This window comes from Hippocampus zosterae, chromosome 8 (genome assembly GCF_025434085.1).
Source record: "Hippocampus zosterae strain Florida chromosome 8, ASM2543408v3, whole genome shotgun sequence".
Taxonomy (NCBI): Eukaryota; Metazoa; Chordata; class Actinopteri; order Syngnathiformes; family Syngnathidae; genus Hippocampus; species Hippocampus zosterae.
Window position 1 is genome coordinate 2,620,931 of NC_067458.1, and position 18,425 is coordinate 2,639,355.

The 18,425-nt window shown below is 46.9% G+C and overlaps 2 protein-coding genes and 2 long non-coding RNA genes across 11 annotated transcripts in view; 2 read left to right on the forward strand and 2 right to left on the reverse strand.

Annotated features, from left to right (window-relative positions):
• Positions 1 to 18,425, reverse strand: part of LOC127605701 (uncharacterized) — a 368,389-nt gene that overhangs the window by 246,106 nt on the left and 103,858 nt on the right. The gene's annotated exons all lie outside the window — the stretch shown is intronic.
• The window catches only part of nek1 (NIMA-related kinase 1), an 87,129-nt gene that overhangs the window by 3,119 nt on the left and 65,585 nt on the right, over positions 1 to 18,425 (reverse strand). For all 8 annotated transcript variants that reach the window (XM_052073307.1, XM_052073304.1, XM_052073311.1 and 5 more), the window contains 2 exons: positions 17,464 to 17,597; positions 17,219 to 17,351 (listed from right to left, as the gene is read on the reverse strand). In XM_052073307.1, the coding sequence (XP_051929267.1) occupies positions 17,219 to 17,351; positions 17,464 to 17,597 (267 nt within the window). The remainder of the gene's footprint in view (positions 1 to 17,218; positions 17,352 to 17,463; positions 17,598 to 18,425) is intronic.
• LOC127605745 (uncharacterized) lies at positions 3,036 to 5,306 on the forward strand. The gene is made up of 2 exons (XR_007963641.1): positions 3,036 to 3,321; positions 4,616 to 5,306. It is a non-coding gene; the product is annotated as an uncharacterized LOC127605745 (long non-coding RNA).
• Positions 14,667 to 16,970, forward strand: LOC127605761 (uncharacterized). The gene is made up of 2 exons (XR_007963657.1): positions 14,667 to 14,754; positions 16,831 to 16,970. It is a non-coding gene; the product is annotated as an uncharacterized LOC127605761 (long non-coding RNA).

The following is an 18,425-nucleotide window of genomic DNA, read 5'->3' on the forward strand; positions in this document are numbered from 1 at the left end:
TGTTGGGAGCATATGGCGGAATCCCCTGTCAGAAGGAGTTTCAACTCCCACCTCCGACAGAGCTTTTCCCATGTTCCGGGGGAGGCGGGGGACATTGAGCCCGAGTGGACCATGTTCTGTGCCTCTATTGTTGAGGCGGTCAATCCGAGTTGTGGCCGTAAGGTGGTTGGTGCCTGTCGTGGCGGCAACCCCCGTACTCGCTGGTGGACACCAGCAGTAAGGGATGCCGTCAAGCTGAAGAAGGAGTCCTATCGAGCCTTTATGGCCTTTAGGACCCCAGAGGCAGCTGACGGGTATCGACTGGCCAAGCGGAACGCAGCTTCGGTGGTTGCCGAGGCAAAAACCCGAGCGTGGGAAGAGTTTAGTGAGACCATGGAAGCCGACTTCCGGACGGCTTCGAGGAAATTCTGGTCCACCATCCGACATCTCAGGAGGGGGAAGCAGTGCACCACTAACACTAACTGTGTACAGTGGGGATGGGGCGCTGCTGACTTTGACTCGGGACATTGTGAACCGGTGGGCAGAGTACTTCGAAGACCTCAACTCCACCAACACGTCTTCCTCGGAGGAAGCAGAGCCTGGGGACTCTGAGGTGGGCTCTCTTATCTCTGTGGCTGAAGTCACCGATGTGGTTAAAAAGCTCCTCGGTGGCAAGGCCCCAGGGGTGGATGAGTTCCTCAAGGCTCTGGATGTTGTGGGGCTGTCCTGGTTGACATGCCTCTGCAACATCGCGTGGTCAACAGGGAGAGTGCCTCCGGATTGGCAGACCGGGGTGGTAGTGCCTCTTTTCAAAAAGGGGGACCGGAGGGTGTGTTCCAACTATAGAGGGATCACACTCCTCAGCCTCCCTGGTAAGGTCTATTCAGGGGTGCTGGAGAGGAGGGTCCGTCAGGAAGTCGAGCCTCAGATTGAGGAGGAGCAGTGTGGTTTTCGTCCCGGCCGTGGAACAGTGGACCAGCTCTACACCCTTAGCGGGGTCCTCGAGCGTATGTGGGAATTCGCCTAACCAGTCTCCATGTGTTTTGTGGACTTGGAGAAGGCGTTTGACCGTGTCCCTCGGGGAGTTCTGTGGGGGGTGCTTCGAGGGTATGGGGTACCGAACCCCCTGATGGGACGGGCTGTTCTGTCACTATACCACCGATGTCAGAGTTTGATTCACATTGCCGGCAGTAAGTCGGAATCGTTTCCAGTGGGGGTAGGACTCCGCCAAGGCTGCCCTTTGTCGCAGATTCTGTTCATAACCTTTATGGACAGAATTTCTAGGCGCAGCCGAAGCGTTGAGGGGGTCCGTTTTGGTGGCCTCAGTATTGCATCCCTGCTTTTTGCAGATGATGTGGTGCTGTTGGCTCCTTCAAACAGGGCTCTCCAACTCTCACTGGAGCGTTTCGCAGCCGAGTGTGAAGCGGTTGGGATGAAGATCAGCACCTCCAAATCAGAAACCATGGTCCTCAGTCAGAAAAGGGTGGAGTACCCCCTCCGGGTCGGGGAGGAGATCTTGCCCCAAGTGGAGGAGTTTAAATATCTTGGGGTTTTGTTCACGAGTCAGGGTAGGAGGGAGCGAGAGATCGACAGGAGGATTGGTGCGGCGTCTGCTGTGATGCAGACGTATCGGTCTGTCGTGGTGAAGAAGGAGCTGAGCCAAAGAGCGAAGCTCTCAATTTACCGGTCGATCTACGTTCCAACCCTCATCTATGGTCACGAGCTATGGGTCGTGACCGAAAGAACGAGATCCCGGTTACAAGCGGCCGAAATGAGTTTTCGCCGAAGGGTGTCCGGGCTCTCCCTTAGAGATAGGGTGAGAAGCTCGGTCATCCGGGAGGGGCTCAGAGTCGAGCCGCTTCTCCTCCACATCGAGAGGAGCCAGATGAGGTGGCTTGGGCATCTGATTCGGATGTCTCTTGAACGCCTCCCCGGTGAGGTGTTCCGGTCATGTCCCACCGGGAGGAGACCCCGAGGAAGACCCAGGACACGCTGGAGAGACTATGTCACCCAGCTGCTCTGGGAACGTCTCGGGATCGCCCGTCCACCGTCCCCCGTATGCCAAACCAATGCCTTACCTCGGGATCCCCCGGGGAGAGCTGGAAGAAGTAGCTCGGGAGAGGGAAGTCTGGGCTTCCCTGCTAAAGCTGTTGCCCCCACGACCCGGCCCCGGATAAGCGGTAGAAGATGGATGGATGAATATTTTTTGTGAAAATATTAACACAAAAAAAGACACGAAGACACACTAATGGTTGTTTATTTTTCTCCTCAACACTCCTCGGATCTACTTGGGACCCGTCTTAGATCTACCGGTAGATCAGAATCGACGTACTCAGCACCCCTGCTTTAAACAAATGACGCAACAATACTGGACGAACCAACTATGAATGTGGAGACGCTAACCACACCATGGACAGTGTGGCCACAGTTACTTCACTGATAACTTGACTTCCACCCTTTCAGGGACAGTGGTTACTTCAGTGGACAGCTTATCATGTTATCAGGTTACAGGGTGCATGAAAGGGCTAAAAGTTATAAGCTGTACAAACACATGCTTCTTCAAATCACAATTCTCACAGCAGCCACCTACAATTCCTATTCACATGGTCCATACATTTGACTGTATGTATAATATGTACAGTATTTATTGTATTGGAGCATCTCTAAAAAAAAGCCATTAAACTTGATGTCTGCTTCCCATGGGAGCAAGATGTGTGCAGCTCGAGGTTCCCCCAACAAAAATGAGCTTCTTCCAATCACAATTATCACAGCGGCTGCCTGAATATCATTAACGTTGCAAAAAAACCAATGTGTCTCTGGATCGATGAAAAAAAATATACATGAAACTCCTCTACAACGATACCTACATAGGCAAAAATTATACAGTGAACTCCTCTACAACGAAACATACAGTATATGGGCGAAAATACCCCCTAATGTGAAAAAATCTTCATGCATTAACAACATTCCCACTTTCCTGCCCCCCATATGACAAAAAAACCCCTGTTGCGTTACACAAAATCATTTTCTCTGCTCTGCCTCGCGATGGCATTCACTACAATGAACTCTAACCCAACAGCGACCTCTGCTGCTTCTTTCGGAAACTGCAACAGCAACCACCACCCTGGTTTACACATGCGCAGTAGTCCAGGAAGTATTTGTTATTGTTCGTTTCAGACGCAGCAAGAACGTTACAATAGCTAAAATGGCTCCAAAATGGACCTCTGGATGTCAAGCAGCTCAGAAAAGAAGAGCTCTGACGCTGGAAGAGAGGGTAAAAGTCATCAAAATGAAAGACGGAGGAAGAAAAATTAAAGACATTATCCAAGAAATTGATGTACCGTATTTTCACGACTATAAGGCGCCATTAAAAGTCTTAAATTTTCTCCAAAATGGACAGGACGCCTTATGGTGCGGAGCGTCCTTTATATGCGCTGAGTTCCAAAATCTGACTGACAGCCGACACGCTGTTTATATAGAGAAAAGGCGGAAGTGACTGTGGCCAGGCATGCGGGAAAAAAGTCGGCCAATCAGGGAAGGGTGGGCGTGTATATATACATATATGGAGAGGGAGAGAGAGAGAGAGAGAGGGAGAGAGAGGACAGGCAAGCTAGTCCGCCAATGCTGAAGGGTGGGCGTGTAAGTGGACGCCTCAAGCCAGTACCAACACTTGTATGTGGCAATGTGCATTGTTGCAAAACAACTGCGGTTTTGGTTTCTAAGAACCCCTGAAAATAAATTTGACAAAAAGACACGCCTACGAAGCTCAGTTCAAACTTAAAGCCACCGGTTATGCTTTTGGCATGCGTGCCCATCTCACAGCAGCGGTGAAAAAACAAGTCAAGCAAATGAACTCTGAGCTTGCCGTTATTCCCGGAGGCTTGACTAAAGAACTCCAACCGCTGGACATTGGCATCAACCGGGCGTTCAAAGTAAAGTTGCGAACGGCATGGGAACAATGGATGATCGGTGGCAAACACAACTTTACAAAGAGTGAGAGGCAGCGCTTGGCGAGTTACGCCACAATACGCAACAACGAGAGGGAACGCGGCGTTTTTGATGGATTACGGTACTTGCACAATTGTTCAATTCTTTCTACACACACACGCGCTGCCACCATGTTTCGCTCTGTTCTTTACTTTAAAATGTGGGAAAGCTTCACACGAGAGAAATGTTGACTTTGCTGTTGCTACTCCTTCTTTCCGCTCGGCAATGCGTAGCAACTCACACTAGCATGTGATGCATTCAATGACAACTGAGATGTGCAGTCCTCTGCTTCTGATACAGAGGATGAGGACTTTGATGGATTTCTGGGTGATGATTGATCGATAAACGTGAGAACATTGTACGATGGCTAAATAAAATACACCCGAACTCAGTTCTGCTTTCGTTGCCTTTTTAAAAACGTGTCTTTATCTTATCTGTATGTCTTGGCATGCTACCGTATGCTTCAAGCTAACGTGTTAGAGTGCGCGCATGCATGCCGTATGTTTAAGCTGGCGTATGTTTTACCACTGTAAAACTGCGGCCATTAGTACAATGCGTCCTGTGTATGTGTAAAATACAGAAATGTCACCCATTAATGAGACTGCGGCCATTCGTACGATGCGTCGAATAGTCGTGAAAATACGGTAAGTGCAAGTGAATGCTGATCGTAAATCTCGCAATTTCTTCCTTTTTCACAAATGGATAGAAAATTCGAATGTTGCTTTACAACATAACCAAAAAAATGTACCAGATTTTTGGGTGTATTTTTATTCGTTTTGTGTCATGAATTTATTAACTGTATACAGTATAGTAGTCATATTATTACAGTACTGTTATGCTACAGGTGCATTTTATATAAATTTGAAAACAAATGAGAGATTACAAAACTACTGGTTACTCTAAAATGGTTCAATGATTTTGTTGTTTACGATGATACTAGTGCAGCGTGTTATACCGGAGACAAATTCCTTGTGTGTTCTACATACTTGGCCAATAAAGATGATTCTGATTCTGATTCTGAAACTTCCTTTTTTATATTTTAGGCTGGCCAGAAATCGATCTATGCCATTCTGAAGGACAGAGAGAACATTCTGGAACTCTGGAATTCAGGAAAAGTGAACAGCAAAAGGAAGATATTGACTGCAGCAAGGCAGAAGTATCCCGAAATAAACCAGGAGACTTGGGAGTGGTTTGCCAAGAAAAGAGCATCCGACAATGTAATAACAGGCCTTATGATACAGGAGCAAGCTAGGATAATTGCTCTCAGGTAAAGGCATCACAGATTTTGAAGGATCAAATGGTTGATTAAGAACATTCTCAACTCAACTGTATTTATAGAGCACTTTCAAACAGCCATCACTGCATACAAAGTACTGTACATGGAGCAATTTAACATATACAATAAACAGTAAAACAAATCGGTCATAAAGACAGTAGAAAGCACCAAACAGTAAAACCAAGAACAAATCTAAGTCATGCTGAGTCGAATGCCAAAGAATACAAGTGAGTTTTGCGGAGGGTTTTGAAGATCGGCAGCGAGGAGGCTTGCCGAATGTTCAGTGGGAGGTCATTCCCGAGAGAGGGACCAGCAACAGAAAAGGCTTGATCCCCTCTGAGCCTCAGTGTAGTTCTTGGTACTTCTAATAATGTCTGGTCCGCAGACAGCCATCACTGCATACAAAGTACTGTACATGGAGCAATTTAACATATACAATAAACAGTAAAACAAATCGGTCATAAAGACAGTAGAAAGCACCAAACAGTAAAACCAAGAACAAATCTAAGTCATGCTGAGTCGAATGCCAAAGAATACAAGTGAGTTTTGCGGAGGGTTTTGAAGATCGGCAGCGAGGAGGCTTGCCGAATGTTCAGTGGGAGGTCATTCCCGAGAGAGGGACCAGCAACAGAAAAGGCTTGATCCCCTCTGAGCCTCAGTGTAGTTCTTGGTACTTCTAATAATGTCTGGTCCGCAGACCTGTGTGTAGGGACGGATGAGCTCAGAGAGGTAAGGTGGCGCGAGATTATTCAGAGATTTTAAAACAAGAGGATCTTGAAAATAACTAAAATGTATGGGGAGCCAGTGAAGGGATGCCAGAGCAGGAGTTATGTGCTCCCTTTTACAAGTACCAGTCAAGAGGCGAGCAGCGGCATTCTGGACCAGCTGAAGGCGCTAAATTGGAGGACTGGCTGACTCCAAAGTAAAGGGCATTGCAGTAATCGAGCCGGGATGTGACAAAGGCATGAATTACTGTCTCAAAGTGTTCATGAGAGAGGAGAGGTTTTATTTTGGCCAGCTTTCTAAGGTGAAAGAAGGTGATTTAACAATGGCACCAATTTGCCGATCAAGTTTGAAATCACTGTCCAGTTTAAGGCCCAATTTTGAGACTGTTGACTTAAGATAAGGAAACAGGGGGCCCAAGTATACAGGATGGGATGTACAAGGGCCACTGGGAATAAACAGTATCACCTCTGTCTTCTTTTAATTGAATTTCAAGAAATTTTGTGCCATCCAGGTTTTGATTTCTTCTAGGCAGGATAGAAGTTGCCTTAATGAGAAGGCATCTTTTTTGCTCAGTGGGACATAGATCTGGCAGTCATCCGAATAGCATTTTTCCTTAAGATGGAACCCAATGGGAGCAGATACAGCGAGAACAGCAGAGGCCCCAGAATTGAGCCCTGTGGAACACCACATGACAGGGGAGCGCGCACGCACGCACGCACGCACGCACGCACGCACGCACGCACGCACGCACGCACGCACGCACGCACGCACGCACGCACGCACGCACGCACGCACGCACGCACGCACGCACGCACGCACACACACACACACACACACACACACACACACACACACACGAGCGGCTTGATAGCTCAGTTGGTAAGGCATCGGTTTGGCAAGCGGGAGACGGTGGTTCGAATCCCGCTTGGGGCAAAAAATGAGCACATAACACCATCCATTGTGGGTCCTTGGGCAAGATCCTTCACGCTAATGCCTACCTCATACAATGATGAGAGACAATAAAACGAATGACATGCCGGCTCAGACGTCGCCCGGCCAATCAAGGTCTGCGTCAGGTGCTGGGGAACCAGAGCACCTTGATGAAAAATGGGTTACTGGAACAAAGCGGAGATGGGCGAGATGCGATAACATGGCTCTGTTGGAATGCTACTACTCAAGCAACCCTAGTCAGAGGGGTTACATGCAGAGAATGTGGGCTAAATGGTTACTTCGAAACCCACAGTCACGGTTGACCACGAAACAACTAGTAGCTCAGTGTTGCAACATCCACAAACGGCAACTGCTGTCACAACTTGAGATTGATGAGGTACAACGCAGGTTCCATGGTGAAGGGCCCCAGGCTGCCAGATCAGAGGAGGAGGTCATACAAGAGATTGGGAGGCAAGCCCCAATGAATGCAGATGATGAGATTGGGTGGCCAGCCCCAATGAATGAAATGCTGAGCGAGGCAGCGCATGAAAGCTAAAATCATGGCAAGAATGAAAGCTGGGCAACCTAGAAACCGATTACAACGGCTATGTGAAGTACCATCTGAAAGTCTCATGGAAAGTGTGAATGCAGCACTGAGGGCGATCCCTACCGTAACAATCACAGAAACCAATGAGCTGATATACGCTTCAGCATCAGTGATCCTGGAGACTCTGGGCTATAAGAGCAACCATGGAAGCCAAGAGATACGTTACCCACCATGGAAAAGACGGTTGGAGGCTAAGATCAAGGCGTCCCGGAAAGATGTGAGTCAATTGACGGAGGCCCAGAGAGGTGTGATGAAAACGCAGATACCCGAGAGGTACATCCAGATGACCATACCTGAAGCACTCGAAACTGCCAAACAAAGGCTCCAAGCCTTGTCCAGCCGCCTAAAGCGGTACACGAAAGAGAATGAGGCCAGACGAATAAACAGGCTGTTCGCAACACAACCTGCGAAAGTGTACGCTCAGTGGCAGGGTCCTAACACACACAGCTGACCCACCAAGACTGGAAACTGAAAGGTACTGGAAAGGCATATGGGAGAAGGAGGTTGCACATAACAGCAGTGCACAATGGCTGGTGACCCTGAGAGAGGAGCACAGCAACCTCCCTGAACAGAACCCAGTTACCATAACAGTGGCAGACATACAGGAAAGAGTCTCAGATATGAAGAACTGGACAGCAACAGGCCCGGACATGGTCCACACCTACTGGCTAAAGAAACTCACAGCACTCCATGAGCGCCTAGCAGTACAATTGAACCAGCTGCTGAGGGATGGGACACACCCAGAATGGCTAACCGAAGGGCGAACGATCCTGATCATGAAGGATCCCTCGAAGGGTGCAGCCCCATCCAACTATCGGCCAATAACCTGTCTCTCCACAACATGGAAGCTCATGTCAGGCATCATTGCGGCTAAGATAAGTGGACACATGGATCAATACATGAACGAAGCGCAGAAGGGCATTGGTAGAGATACCAGAGGAGCCAAACATCAGCTCCTGATTGACAGAACAGTCACACAAGACTGCAGGTCCCGACGTACCAACCTGTGCACACTTGGATTGATTACAAGAAAGCCTATGACTCGATGCCACATACATGGATCACTGAATGCTTGAAGTTGTATAAGGTGAACAGGACCCAAAGAGCCTTCGTTGCGAACTCGATGAGGATGTGGAAAACCACACTTGAAGCCAATGGCAAGCCACTTACCCAAGTATCCATCAAATGTGGCATATACCAAGGTGATGCACTCTCCCCACTGCTGTTCTGCATAGGACTGAACCCCCTAAGCCAAGTAATCACCAAGACAGGCTATGGATACCGCCTCAGAAATTGAGCTACAATCAGTCACCTCCTCTACATGGATGACATAAAGCTGTATGCTAAGAGCGAAAGGGACATAGATTCTCTGATCCACACAACCAGGATCTACAGCAGCGACATCGGGATTTCATTCGGGCTTGAGAAATGTAGTCGGATGGTGACTAAGAGAGGAAAGGTAGTCCGCACTGAAGGGGTCTCACTCCCTGAAGGAACAATAGCAGACATTGAGGACAGCTACAAGTACCTTGATATACCACAAGCCAATGGCAACCTCGAACTGGCAACAAGGAAAGCGGCTACGGCCAAATACCTCCAGCGAGTGAGGCAAGTCCTAAGAAGCCAGATCAATGGCAAGAATAAGACCCGGGGAATAAACAGCTATGCCCTGCCAGTGATCAGATACCCTGCAGCAATAATAAGGTGGCCAAAGGAAGAGATTCAGACCACGGACGTTAAGACCCGAAAGCTCTTAACCATGCATGGAGGGTTCCATCCCAAATCCAGCACCCTGAGACTGTACGCAAGCCGAAAGGAAGGAGGCCCAGGACTAGTGAGTGTGAGAGCCACTGTCCAGGATGAAACATCCAAGCTCCATGAATACATCAAGGAGAAGGCTCCAACGGATGACGTACTCAGAGAATGTCTCAGACAATGGGGAACAGAAGATGAGGCACTGTAAGAGGGACCATCATGGGAGGACAGGCCCCTACACGGGATGTACCACCGGACCATAACTTAAGTGGCTGATCTCAAGAAGTCCTATCAGTGGCTGAAGGGCATCACAGAGACACTCATCCTGGCTGCTCAGGAGCAGGCCTTGAGCACCAGACCCATCGAGGCCCAGATATACCACACCAGACAAGACCCAAGGTGTAGGTTGTGCAAAGAGGCACCTGAGACGATCCAACACATAATTGCAGGGTGTAAGATGCTGGCAGGGAAAGCCTACATGGAACGCCATAACCAGGTGGCTGGCATAGTCTACCGAAACATCTGTGCGGAGTATGGACTGGAAACCCCAAGGTCAAAATGGGAAACACATCCGAAGGTGGTGGAGAATGACAGAGCGAAGATCCTGTGGGACTTCCAGATCCAGACTGACAAGATGGTAATGGCGAACCAACCAGATATCGTGATCATAGATAAAGGGCAGAGGAAAGCCGTTGTAGTGGATGTAGCGGTCCCAAGTGATGGAAACATCAGGAAGAAGGAACATGAGAAACTCGACAAATACCAAGGGCTCAGAGAGGAGCTGGAGAGAGCCTGGAAGTTAAAGGTGACAGTCGTGCCTGTGGTGGTCGGAGCACTCGGGCAGTGACCCCCAAACTAGATGAGTGGTTGCAACAGATCCCGGGAACATCGGACATCTCAGTCCAGAAATGTGCAGTGCTGGGAACAGCAAGGATACTGCGCAGAACCCTCAAGCTTCCTGGCCTCTGGTAGAGGACCCGAGCTGAATGAGGGACGGACACCACCCGAGGGGTGAGATGAGGATTTTTTTTTGGGGGGGACGCAGTTTTACAGTGGTAAAACATACGCCAGCTGAAACATACGGCATGCATGCGCGCACGCTAACACGTTAGCTTGAAGCATACGGTAGCATGCCAAGACATACGGATACACGCTAAAACACGTTTTTAAAAAGGCAACGAAAGCAGAACTGAGTTTGGGTGTATTTTATTTACAAGGTACTCAAGTTTTTTGCTCAATCATCACTCAGAAAGCCATCAAAGTCGTCATTTTCTGTTTCCGCATTGAACAATTGTGCAAGTATCGGTAATCCATCCAAACTCTCGTTGTCAGAGTCACTCTCGTTGTCATGTGGCTCCACAGAAATGATGGAGCCAAAAGCTCGAACAGCTGTACTAGCAGATACGTTCGTCCAAACAGCCACAATCCATTCACAGATTGTGGCGTAACTAGCCTGGCGCTGCCTCCCACTCTTCGTAAAGCTGTGTTCGCCATCGATCATCCATGTTTCCCATGCCGCTCGCAACTTCACTTTGAACGGCCGGTTGATGCCGATGTCCAGCGGTTGGAGTTCTTTAGTCAAGCCTCCGGGAATGACGGCAAGCTCGGAGTTCATTTGCTTGACTTTGTTTTTCACCGCTGTTGTGAGATGGGCACGCATGGAGTCGCAAATTAATTAACATACACCTCACTTAGCCACTCTCTCATCTTCTCCTCGTCCATCCAGCCCTTCTGTTTTGCTTTTACGATGACGCCGGCTGGAAACTTTTCTTTCGGCAGCGTCTTTCGCTTAAAAATCACCATAGGTGGCAGTTTCTGGCCGTGGGCATGACAACCAAGAACGACAGTAAAAGCAGACTTCTCGTCCCCCGTTGTGCGTATCGCAACTGTGCTGGTCCCCTTCTTCTCCACAGTGTGGTTCACCGGGATGTCGAAAGTCAGCGGGACCTCGTCCATGTTGGTTATGTGGTTAGGCTGGATGCGTTTGTCGACAATCTTCTTACTGCAGTAGGTGCGGAAAACGGCCAGCTTTTCTTTGTAGTCCGCTGGAAGTTGCTGAGCCACGGTCGTCTTCACTCTCACGGATAGATGTCGCCGTTTCATAAAGCGAAAGCACCAAGACGGACCTCCTTGAAAATGTTCAATTTTCAATTCTTCGGCTAACGTTTTCGCCCTTAGTCGAATCGTGACCGTGGAGACGCTTCTGCCGGCTGCTCTTTGATCAAGAATCCACCGCTCCAGTTGGTCTTCCAACTCGGGCCACCTCGCCTTATTTCCACGGAAACTCAGCTTCGTCTTTTTGACTTGGCGAAGCTCGTTCTCCTGCTTCCTCCATTTGCGAACCATGGATTCGTTGACATTCAATTCTCTGGCGGCTGCTCGATTCCCATGTTTCTCTGCATAACCGATGGCTTGTAGTTTGAATTGAGCTTCGTAGGCGTGTCTCTTTGTGGAATTCATTTTCGGGGGTTCTTGGAAACCAAAACCGAAGTTGTTTTGCAATAATGCACATACTCACACTTTATACAGGTGCTGGTACCTGCTAGAGGCGTGCCTTTAGCGTCCACTTACACGCCCACCCTTCACTCATTGGCAGATCCCCCCCCTGTGTGCCTGTCCTCTCTCACGTCCACCTCTCTCCATATATTTACATATATGTGCACGGACGCCCTTCACTGATTGGCCGACCTCTTCTCCGCATGCGTGTCGTCACTCACGTACACCTTTTCTCTCTCTCTCTCCATATATTTACATATATATACACGGACGCCCTTCACTGATTGGTCGACCTCACTTCCGCCTTTTCTCTATATAAACAGCCTGTTGGGTCTCAGCCAGGTTTTGGAACTCAGCTCATACAAAAGGCTCCGCATTATAAGGCGTCCTGTCCATTTTGGAGAAAATTTTACTTTTAATGGCGCCTTATAGTCATGAAAATACGGTAATTATATGTCAATGTGAAACAACATCAAATAAGTGTATAATCATATTTATGCACTATGTACAGTATTGGAGTTAAAAATAATGAGTACACATACCGTATTTTCACGACTATTTGACGCACCGTACGGTTGGGCGCAGTCTCATTAATGGGTGACATTTCTGTATTTTACACATAGACAGACCGCACTGTACCAATGGGCGCAGTTTTACAGTGGTAAAACATACGGCAGCTTAAACATACGGCATGCATGCGCGCACGCTAACACGTTAGCATGAAGCATACGGTAGCATGCCAAGACACAGATACAAGCTAAAAACACGTTTTTAAAAAGGCAACGAAAGCAGAACTGAGTTCGGGTGTATTTTATTTAGCCATCGTACAATGTTCTCACGTTTTTCGATCAATCATCACCCAGAAATCCATCAAAGTCCTCATCCTCTGTATCAGAAGCAGAGGACTGCACATCCCAGTTGTCACTGAACGCATCGCATGCTAGTGTGAGTTGCTACACATTGCCGAGCGGAAAGAAGGAGCAGCAACAGCAAAGTCAACATTTCTCTCGTGTGAAGCTTTCCCACATTTGAAAGTAAAGAACAGAGCGAAACATGGTGGCAGCGCGTGTGTGTGTAGAAAGAATTGAACAATTGTGCAAGCACCGTAATCCATCAAAAACGCCGCGTTCCCTCTCGTTGTTGCGTATTGTGGCGTAACTCGCCAAGCGCTGCCTCTCACTCTTTGTAAAGTTGTGTTTGCCACCGATCATCCATTGTTCCCATGCCGTTCGCAACTTTACTTTGAACACCCAGTTGATGCCATTGTCCAGCGGTTGGAGTTCTTTAGTCAAGCCTCCGGGAATAACGGCAAGCTCAGAGTTCATTTGCTTGACTTGGTTTTTCACCGCTGCTGTGAGATGGGCACGCATGCCAAAAGCATAACCGGTGGCTTGAAGTTTGAACTGAGCTTCGTAGGCGTGTCTCTTTGTCTTATTTATTTTCATGGGTTCTTACAAACCAAAACCGCAGTTGTTTTGCAACAATGCACATTGCCACACTCTATAGAAGTGTTGGTACCTGCTTGCGGCGTCCCTTTAGCGTCCACTTACACGCCCACCTTTCACCATTGGCGGACTGCTCCCCAGCTTGCCTGTCCTCTCTCTCTCTCTCTCTCTCTCTCTCTCTCCCTCCCTCTCCATATATGTATATATACACGCCCACCCTTCCCTGATTGGCCGACTTCTTTCCCGCATGCCTGGCCACAGTCACTTCCGCCTTTTCTCTATATAAACAGCGTGTCGGCTGTCAGTCAGATTTTGGAACTCAGCGCATACAAAGGACGCTCCACACCATAAGGCGTCCTGTCCATTTTGGAGAAAATTTCTGACTTTTAATGACGCCTTATAGTGGTGAAAATACGGTATATGTTTTGTGTGTTTGTGTTTACATCTGAGATCAAATTTGCTCCAGTGAAAAACCCCGTTGTGAAAAATGTCTTGTGGCAAACATGATTTCGTTCTAGAGGAGTTTCACTGCATTTTTTCCAAGATGGCGCCCGGAACGGCAGCAATCAGCACGTGCTCTTCAAGAGCCTTGCATTTTTTGTTGTTTTTGTCTTGTTTTGTCACATGGTGTTACGTCGTGTGGACCTGATGTGAACCGTTTTCAGCATTTTTGCCCATGACATTCGTCAAAGAATCTGTGCTTGATGGTTGTGCCTTCTCGGCAGCACACGTGTACCAGCACTGATTTCTTGATTGGGAGGAATGTCTGCGCAATTTGACTGTCGTTGCTGGACATCTCCAGGGCGCTTGTGTCTTGCGCCTCAAGTAGGCAGCATTTTCATAGCCCCGCTTTGTTCAGCGAAAAGGTCGGTGCTGATGGACAGTCTGCGGCTGGATGGATGCATGTATTGAGGAGCCGACGATGAGAAGAAAGGAGCGTCAGCGCAGAGCGCCGATGTGTATGTGGAACTGGGAGTCGTGGCTTGCAATTGAAGCGGACTTGCATGGGACAGGAGAAGAGAGCCAACATCTCTTTGTTGTTAATGGATGCTACAGCTTCTTGTTGCTTTCAAGCTTAGCTTGTAGCGGACGTGTGCACATTGCAGCATGACGTCTTTGATCCACTGGTGGAAAGGACACTTTGTTTCGCTCCTCTTTCATCTATAACTGCTTGAGACAACAAAGTGTATGCAGGAAAGTGGTTAAGAGTGCACAATTGTCTGTGTCTCATGTGTTGTTTTGTATTCTTTTGTCATTTTTTTTATTAACTTTTCTTTTGATAGCGGCGCGGATACCCGCAGCAGCTCCTCTGGTTTTATGTTGAGAGGGAAGAGATTTCATCTGTGCTGTATGTTACACATACAGTACATTTGACAATAAAGTTTATCCAATCCAATAAAACATAAAAGAAAAACATTTGAATTAGATTGTTTTGCTATTTTGGAAGGTAAGTATCTTTCACTGGAGGAACTGTTTTTCTCCCCACCTAACTTAAAGTTAAAATGTATGAAGCTTTTCTTTGTTTGGTGTCTTATTTCTTCCTATGAAGTATTGTTTTCAGTGAAACCCCGCTATGCGACCACCTCATTTAAACGACCACCTTAAAAATACGACCGGTTTTGTACAGTCCCAAATAGAACGCCTATGTATTGTATTGTATTGAAACCCTAGAAATGAGACCACCCCGGAATTCAGAATTGCGACCGCGATATCCGGTCCCGAGGAAGCTATCGCCTCATAATTACGAGCAGGAGTGAAAATGGCAGCAAGCAAGAAGAGAGTTGATTTGACCCTACAACAGAAAATAGAAGTTATTCGAGCCAGTGAGCAGCCAGGATCGAGGCAGCGAACATTAGCTGAGCGGTTTGGAGTTGGAAAAACTCAAATCCAAACAATTTTGAAAAAGAAACGGGAGCTCCTCGACGCATACCAAGCGAACGCTAGCTCTTCGAGAAAGCGCCTGTGCTACCGAAGCGACTACGACGACGTGGATGAGCTAACTTGTCGATGGTTTCAAAAAGCGCGCAGCCAGAATATCCCTATCAGCGGACAGATGATCCAGGAACAGGCACGAGAATATGCAAAGGAGCTTGAAAAGGACGAAACCTTTAAAGCGTCCAACGGTTGGCTGGATCGTTTCAAACGAAGGCACAACATTGGAGGCGCTAAGCTATCAGGAGAGCGAGCCAGCGTAGATCCTGAGACAGTCCATGCTTGGAAACAGCGGCTACCTCAACTCACAAGAGGGTATGATCCCTGTGACATCTATAATATGGATGAAACAGGCCTTTTCTATCGAGCGCTACCTTGTAGTGGATGTATCACTTGTTATCAAGGGTAGTGATTGTGCTGGTGGAAAGAAAGCTAAAGAGCGTTTAACCGTGGTTATGTGTGTAAGTGCCACAGGAGAGATTGAGAAGCCGTTAGTTATTGGCAAGAGTCTGAAGCCTCGCTGTTTCAGAAATGTCAACATCAAAAATCTGCCTGTGTTGTGGACAGCAAATCGCAAAGCATGGATGACGAGTGAAATTTTTCACGAATGGCTGACAGCGTTCAATGCAAAGATGCAGAAAAAGAAGAGACGCGTGTTGTTGTTGCTGGACAATGCACCCTGTCACCCAGCTGCTTCGGAATTCTCTAATGTCACGCTGCAGTTTTTACCAGCGAACACTACATCAGTGTTGCAACCACTAGATCTGGGCATCATCCAGAACATGAAGTGCCACTATCGTACGTCTCTCCTTCGTGCTGTACTGTGCCAAATTAAAAAGGGCTCTGCATCAGAAATTTCAAAGGGCATCAACGTTTTAGATGCATGCCATTGGATTCACACTGCAGTCCAGAATGTGAAGGCACACACCATAAAGCGTTGCTTTGAAAAAGCTGGTGTTATTTCAGAAGAGGGCAGCATCTGCAGTGACACTCCCGACGAAGGTGACAGTCTCACACCGCTTGGTGAGCTCTTGCAAGACACAGTGGACCATCTGCATCTGGAGAGCTCCTTATCCCTCAATGAGTACACCACAGTAGATGAAGAGGCACCAGCTATTGAAGATCTCCAACAGGGATGGGAGAAAGACTTAGTAGAGGAGTATAAAACAACCAAAACTTCAGCCACCAGAGGAGAAACCGTGCAGTCAGACGATGAGGAGCCAGATGAGCCATGTCCAGCAGAACCGTTGATCAAAAGCTACACGGAAGCAATGAAATGGGCCGGGGAATTGAAGCAGTTTGCTATTGCCAACAGTCTAGACTCCATCCTTTGCAACATTATGTCTGTAGAGTCTGGACTGCAAGAGGCTGCTTTGAAACACAATAGCAAGAAACGACAATCTACTTTGGATAGTTACTTCCTCTAAGAACCATAGTTTGTAGCTGTAGTTTTTTTTCTCTTGCCTTATACATACTGTACATAGACTATTCAAATGCTTAAATTTCTTTTGTGTACAATAAAGTTGCGTGTACATTCCATCATTTATTACTCATTGTGTGTACATGACGCTACAGTATATTGTTGCATGTGAGCCACATTACTTCTGCATTATCATTACTGCACGCCACTTCAGAAATCAGACCACCCCGAAAATAAGACCACCTTGAGCAGTAACATAGGTGGTCTTATTTCTGAGGTTGCACTGTACAGTATTTCTATGTTGTACCATATTTATTTTCAACTGCACACTGATTAAAATTTGAAAACACAAATCTTACCATAAGAAATATAATCTAGGGGTTGTAACGGATAAATGGCAATTCCATTCATTTCAATTGACACATTTACGTCGATTTACAAATGTTTTGAGTTACACACGGCGTCACAGAACCAATGAAGTTCGTAAATTGAGCTACCACTGGATTGGAATAATGTATGTTCAAAAAATGTTACTTGCCCAGGCAGCAGGTCAATACCTCGTAACATTGTGGGGAAAAATGCTCTGCATTTTGTATTCATCCGACAAGTAAACACAGTTTTGAATGAAATTATTTCGGTGTGTGGGTTTCCAAAAGGTCACTGACCTTCTTGGTATGCACCATCTGCCATCACCAGATGAAGGATGTTTGGATACAGATGCTGGTGCTCATTCCCCAAAATGCTGAAGGTCAAACTGGAGCCCAGATCGATATTATCATCATCAGCATCACGTATTGCCTGGAACGTCCAAAAAACAAACAAACAAAAAAAAGGTATGGGTCTGATCATTTGCAAATAAACAAAAGCTGACTGGAAGAGATTTGGGTTTAAGAGAAGAAGCGTGCCACACTTTTATTTTATTGTAGGCTTCAATGAACTTTTCGAAGCCCATCTGCTGCTCCAAGTTAAAGCGATGCTCTTCCAAGCGACTGTAGATGCTGTCATAAAGATGACTGTCTCCTTCCTGGTCCTCCTCACTGTTATCTATTTTAGAAAAGAGCAAGGATATTATAGTTACCTCAAACAAAATAAAATAGAAAACATTTTGCTTTTAAAGAAACAAAAACAAACTGAAACTATATTTACGTTTTTTTTTAACTAGAATTCGAGTGAACATTTAATTTGACTTTTTTTCATTGTTAGTAAATGTCACATGAGCTTGAATTGCATGTACGGTTGTAAACGAGAGAGAAGGTTGAACAGTTGTCTGGGAATTGTAGGACAGTGATCCGTCGCAATTTCGCGGTTCGATTATCGCAGGCTCGGTGCATCGTGTTTTATTTTATTTATTTTGTAATCCAAAGTACTGTAGCTTGATTAGTTCCCAACGTGACATTGACCGATGTAGGGTTGAGATTTGTCCGCTTTTTGGTCGAATTCCGCTTTTTTCCAGTCAAAATTGACCTTTTTTATATTGTTCCAAATCAGTTGAGAAAATTTGTGTGGGGGGAGGGGGGTTGGTGCCATTTCTAGGCTGCCGGACTTACTTGTCTTCGGCAGACTCGGGACTCGTATTGTTTACAAATAAAGTTTGTAAGCATCCATTTTGATTATCAGAAGCGTTAGTTTGTCGTTACTTCGTATATGGGCGAAAACCAATGTTTTACTTGTTGTGATTGATCGCTATATCGGCAAATGCAGAGTCACAACCAATCCGTTTTTGCCTTCCTCAACCCCTTTTCCGCGAATTCTGAATGGTTTTGCACGAGGGATGTAGTGTATTGAAATTACTCGTGTATGTAGTCTGTACTAAACAAATGCCGAATGTTATCGAGACTCGTGACGAAGCCAACTTGCATCAGACAGATGCGG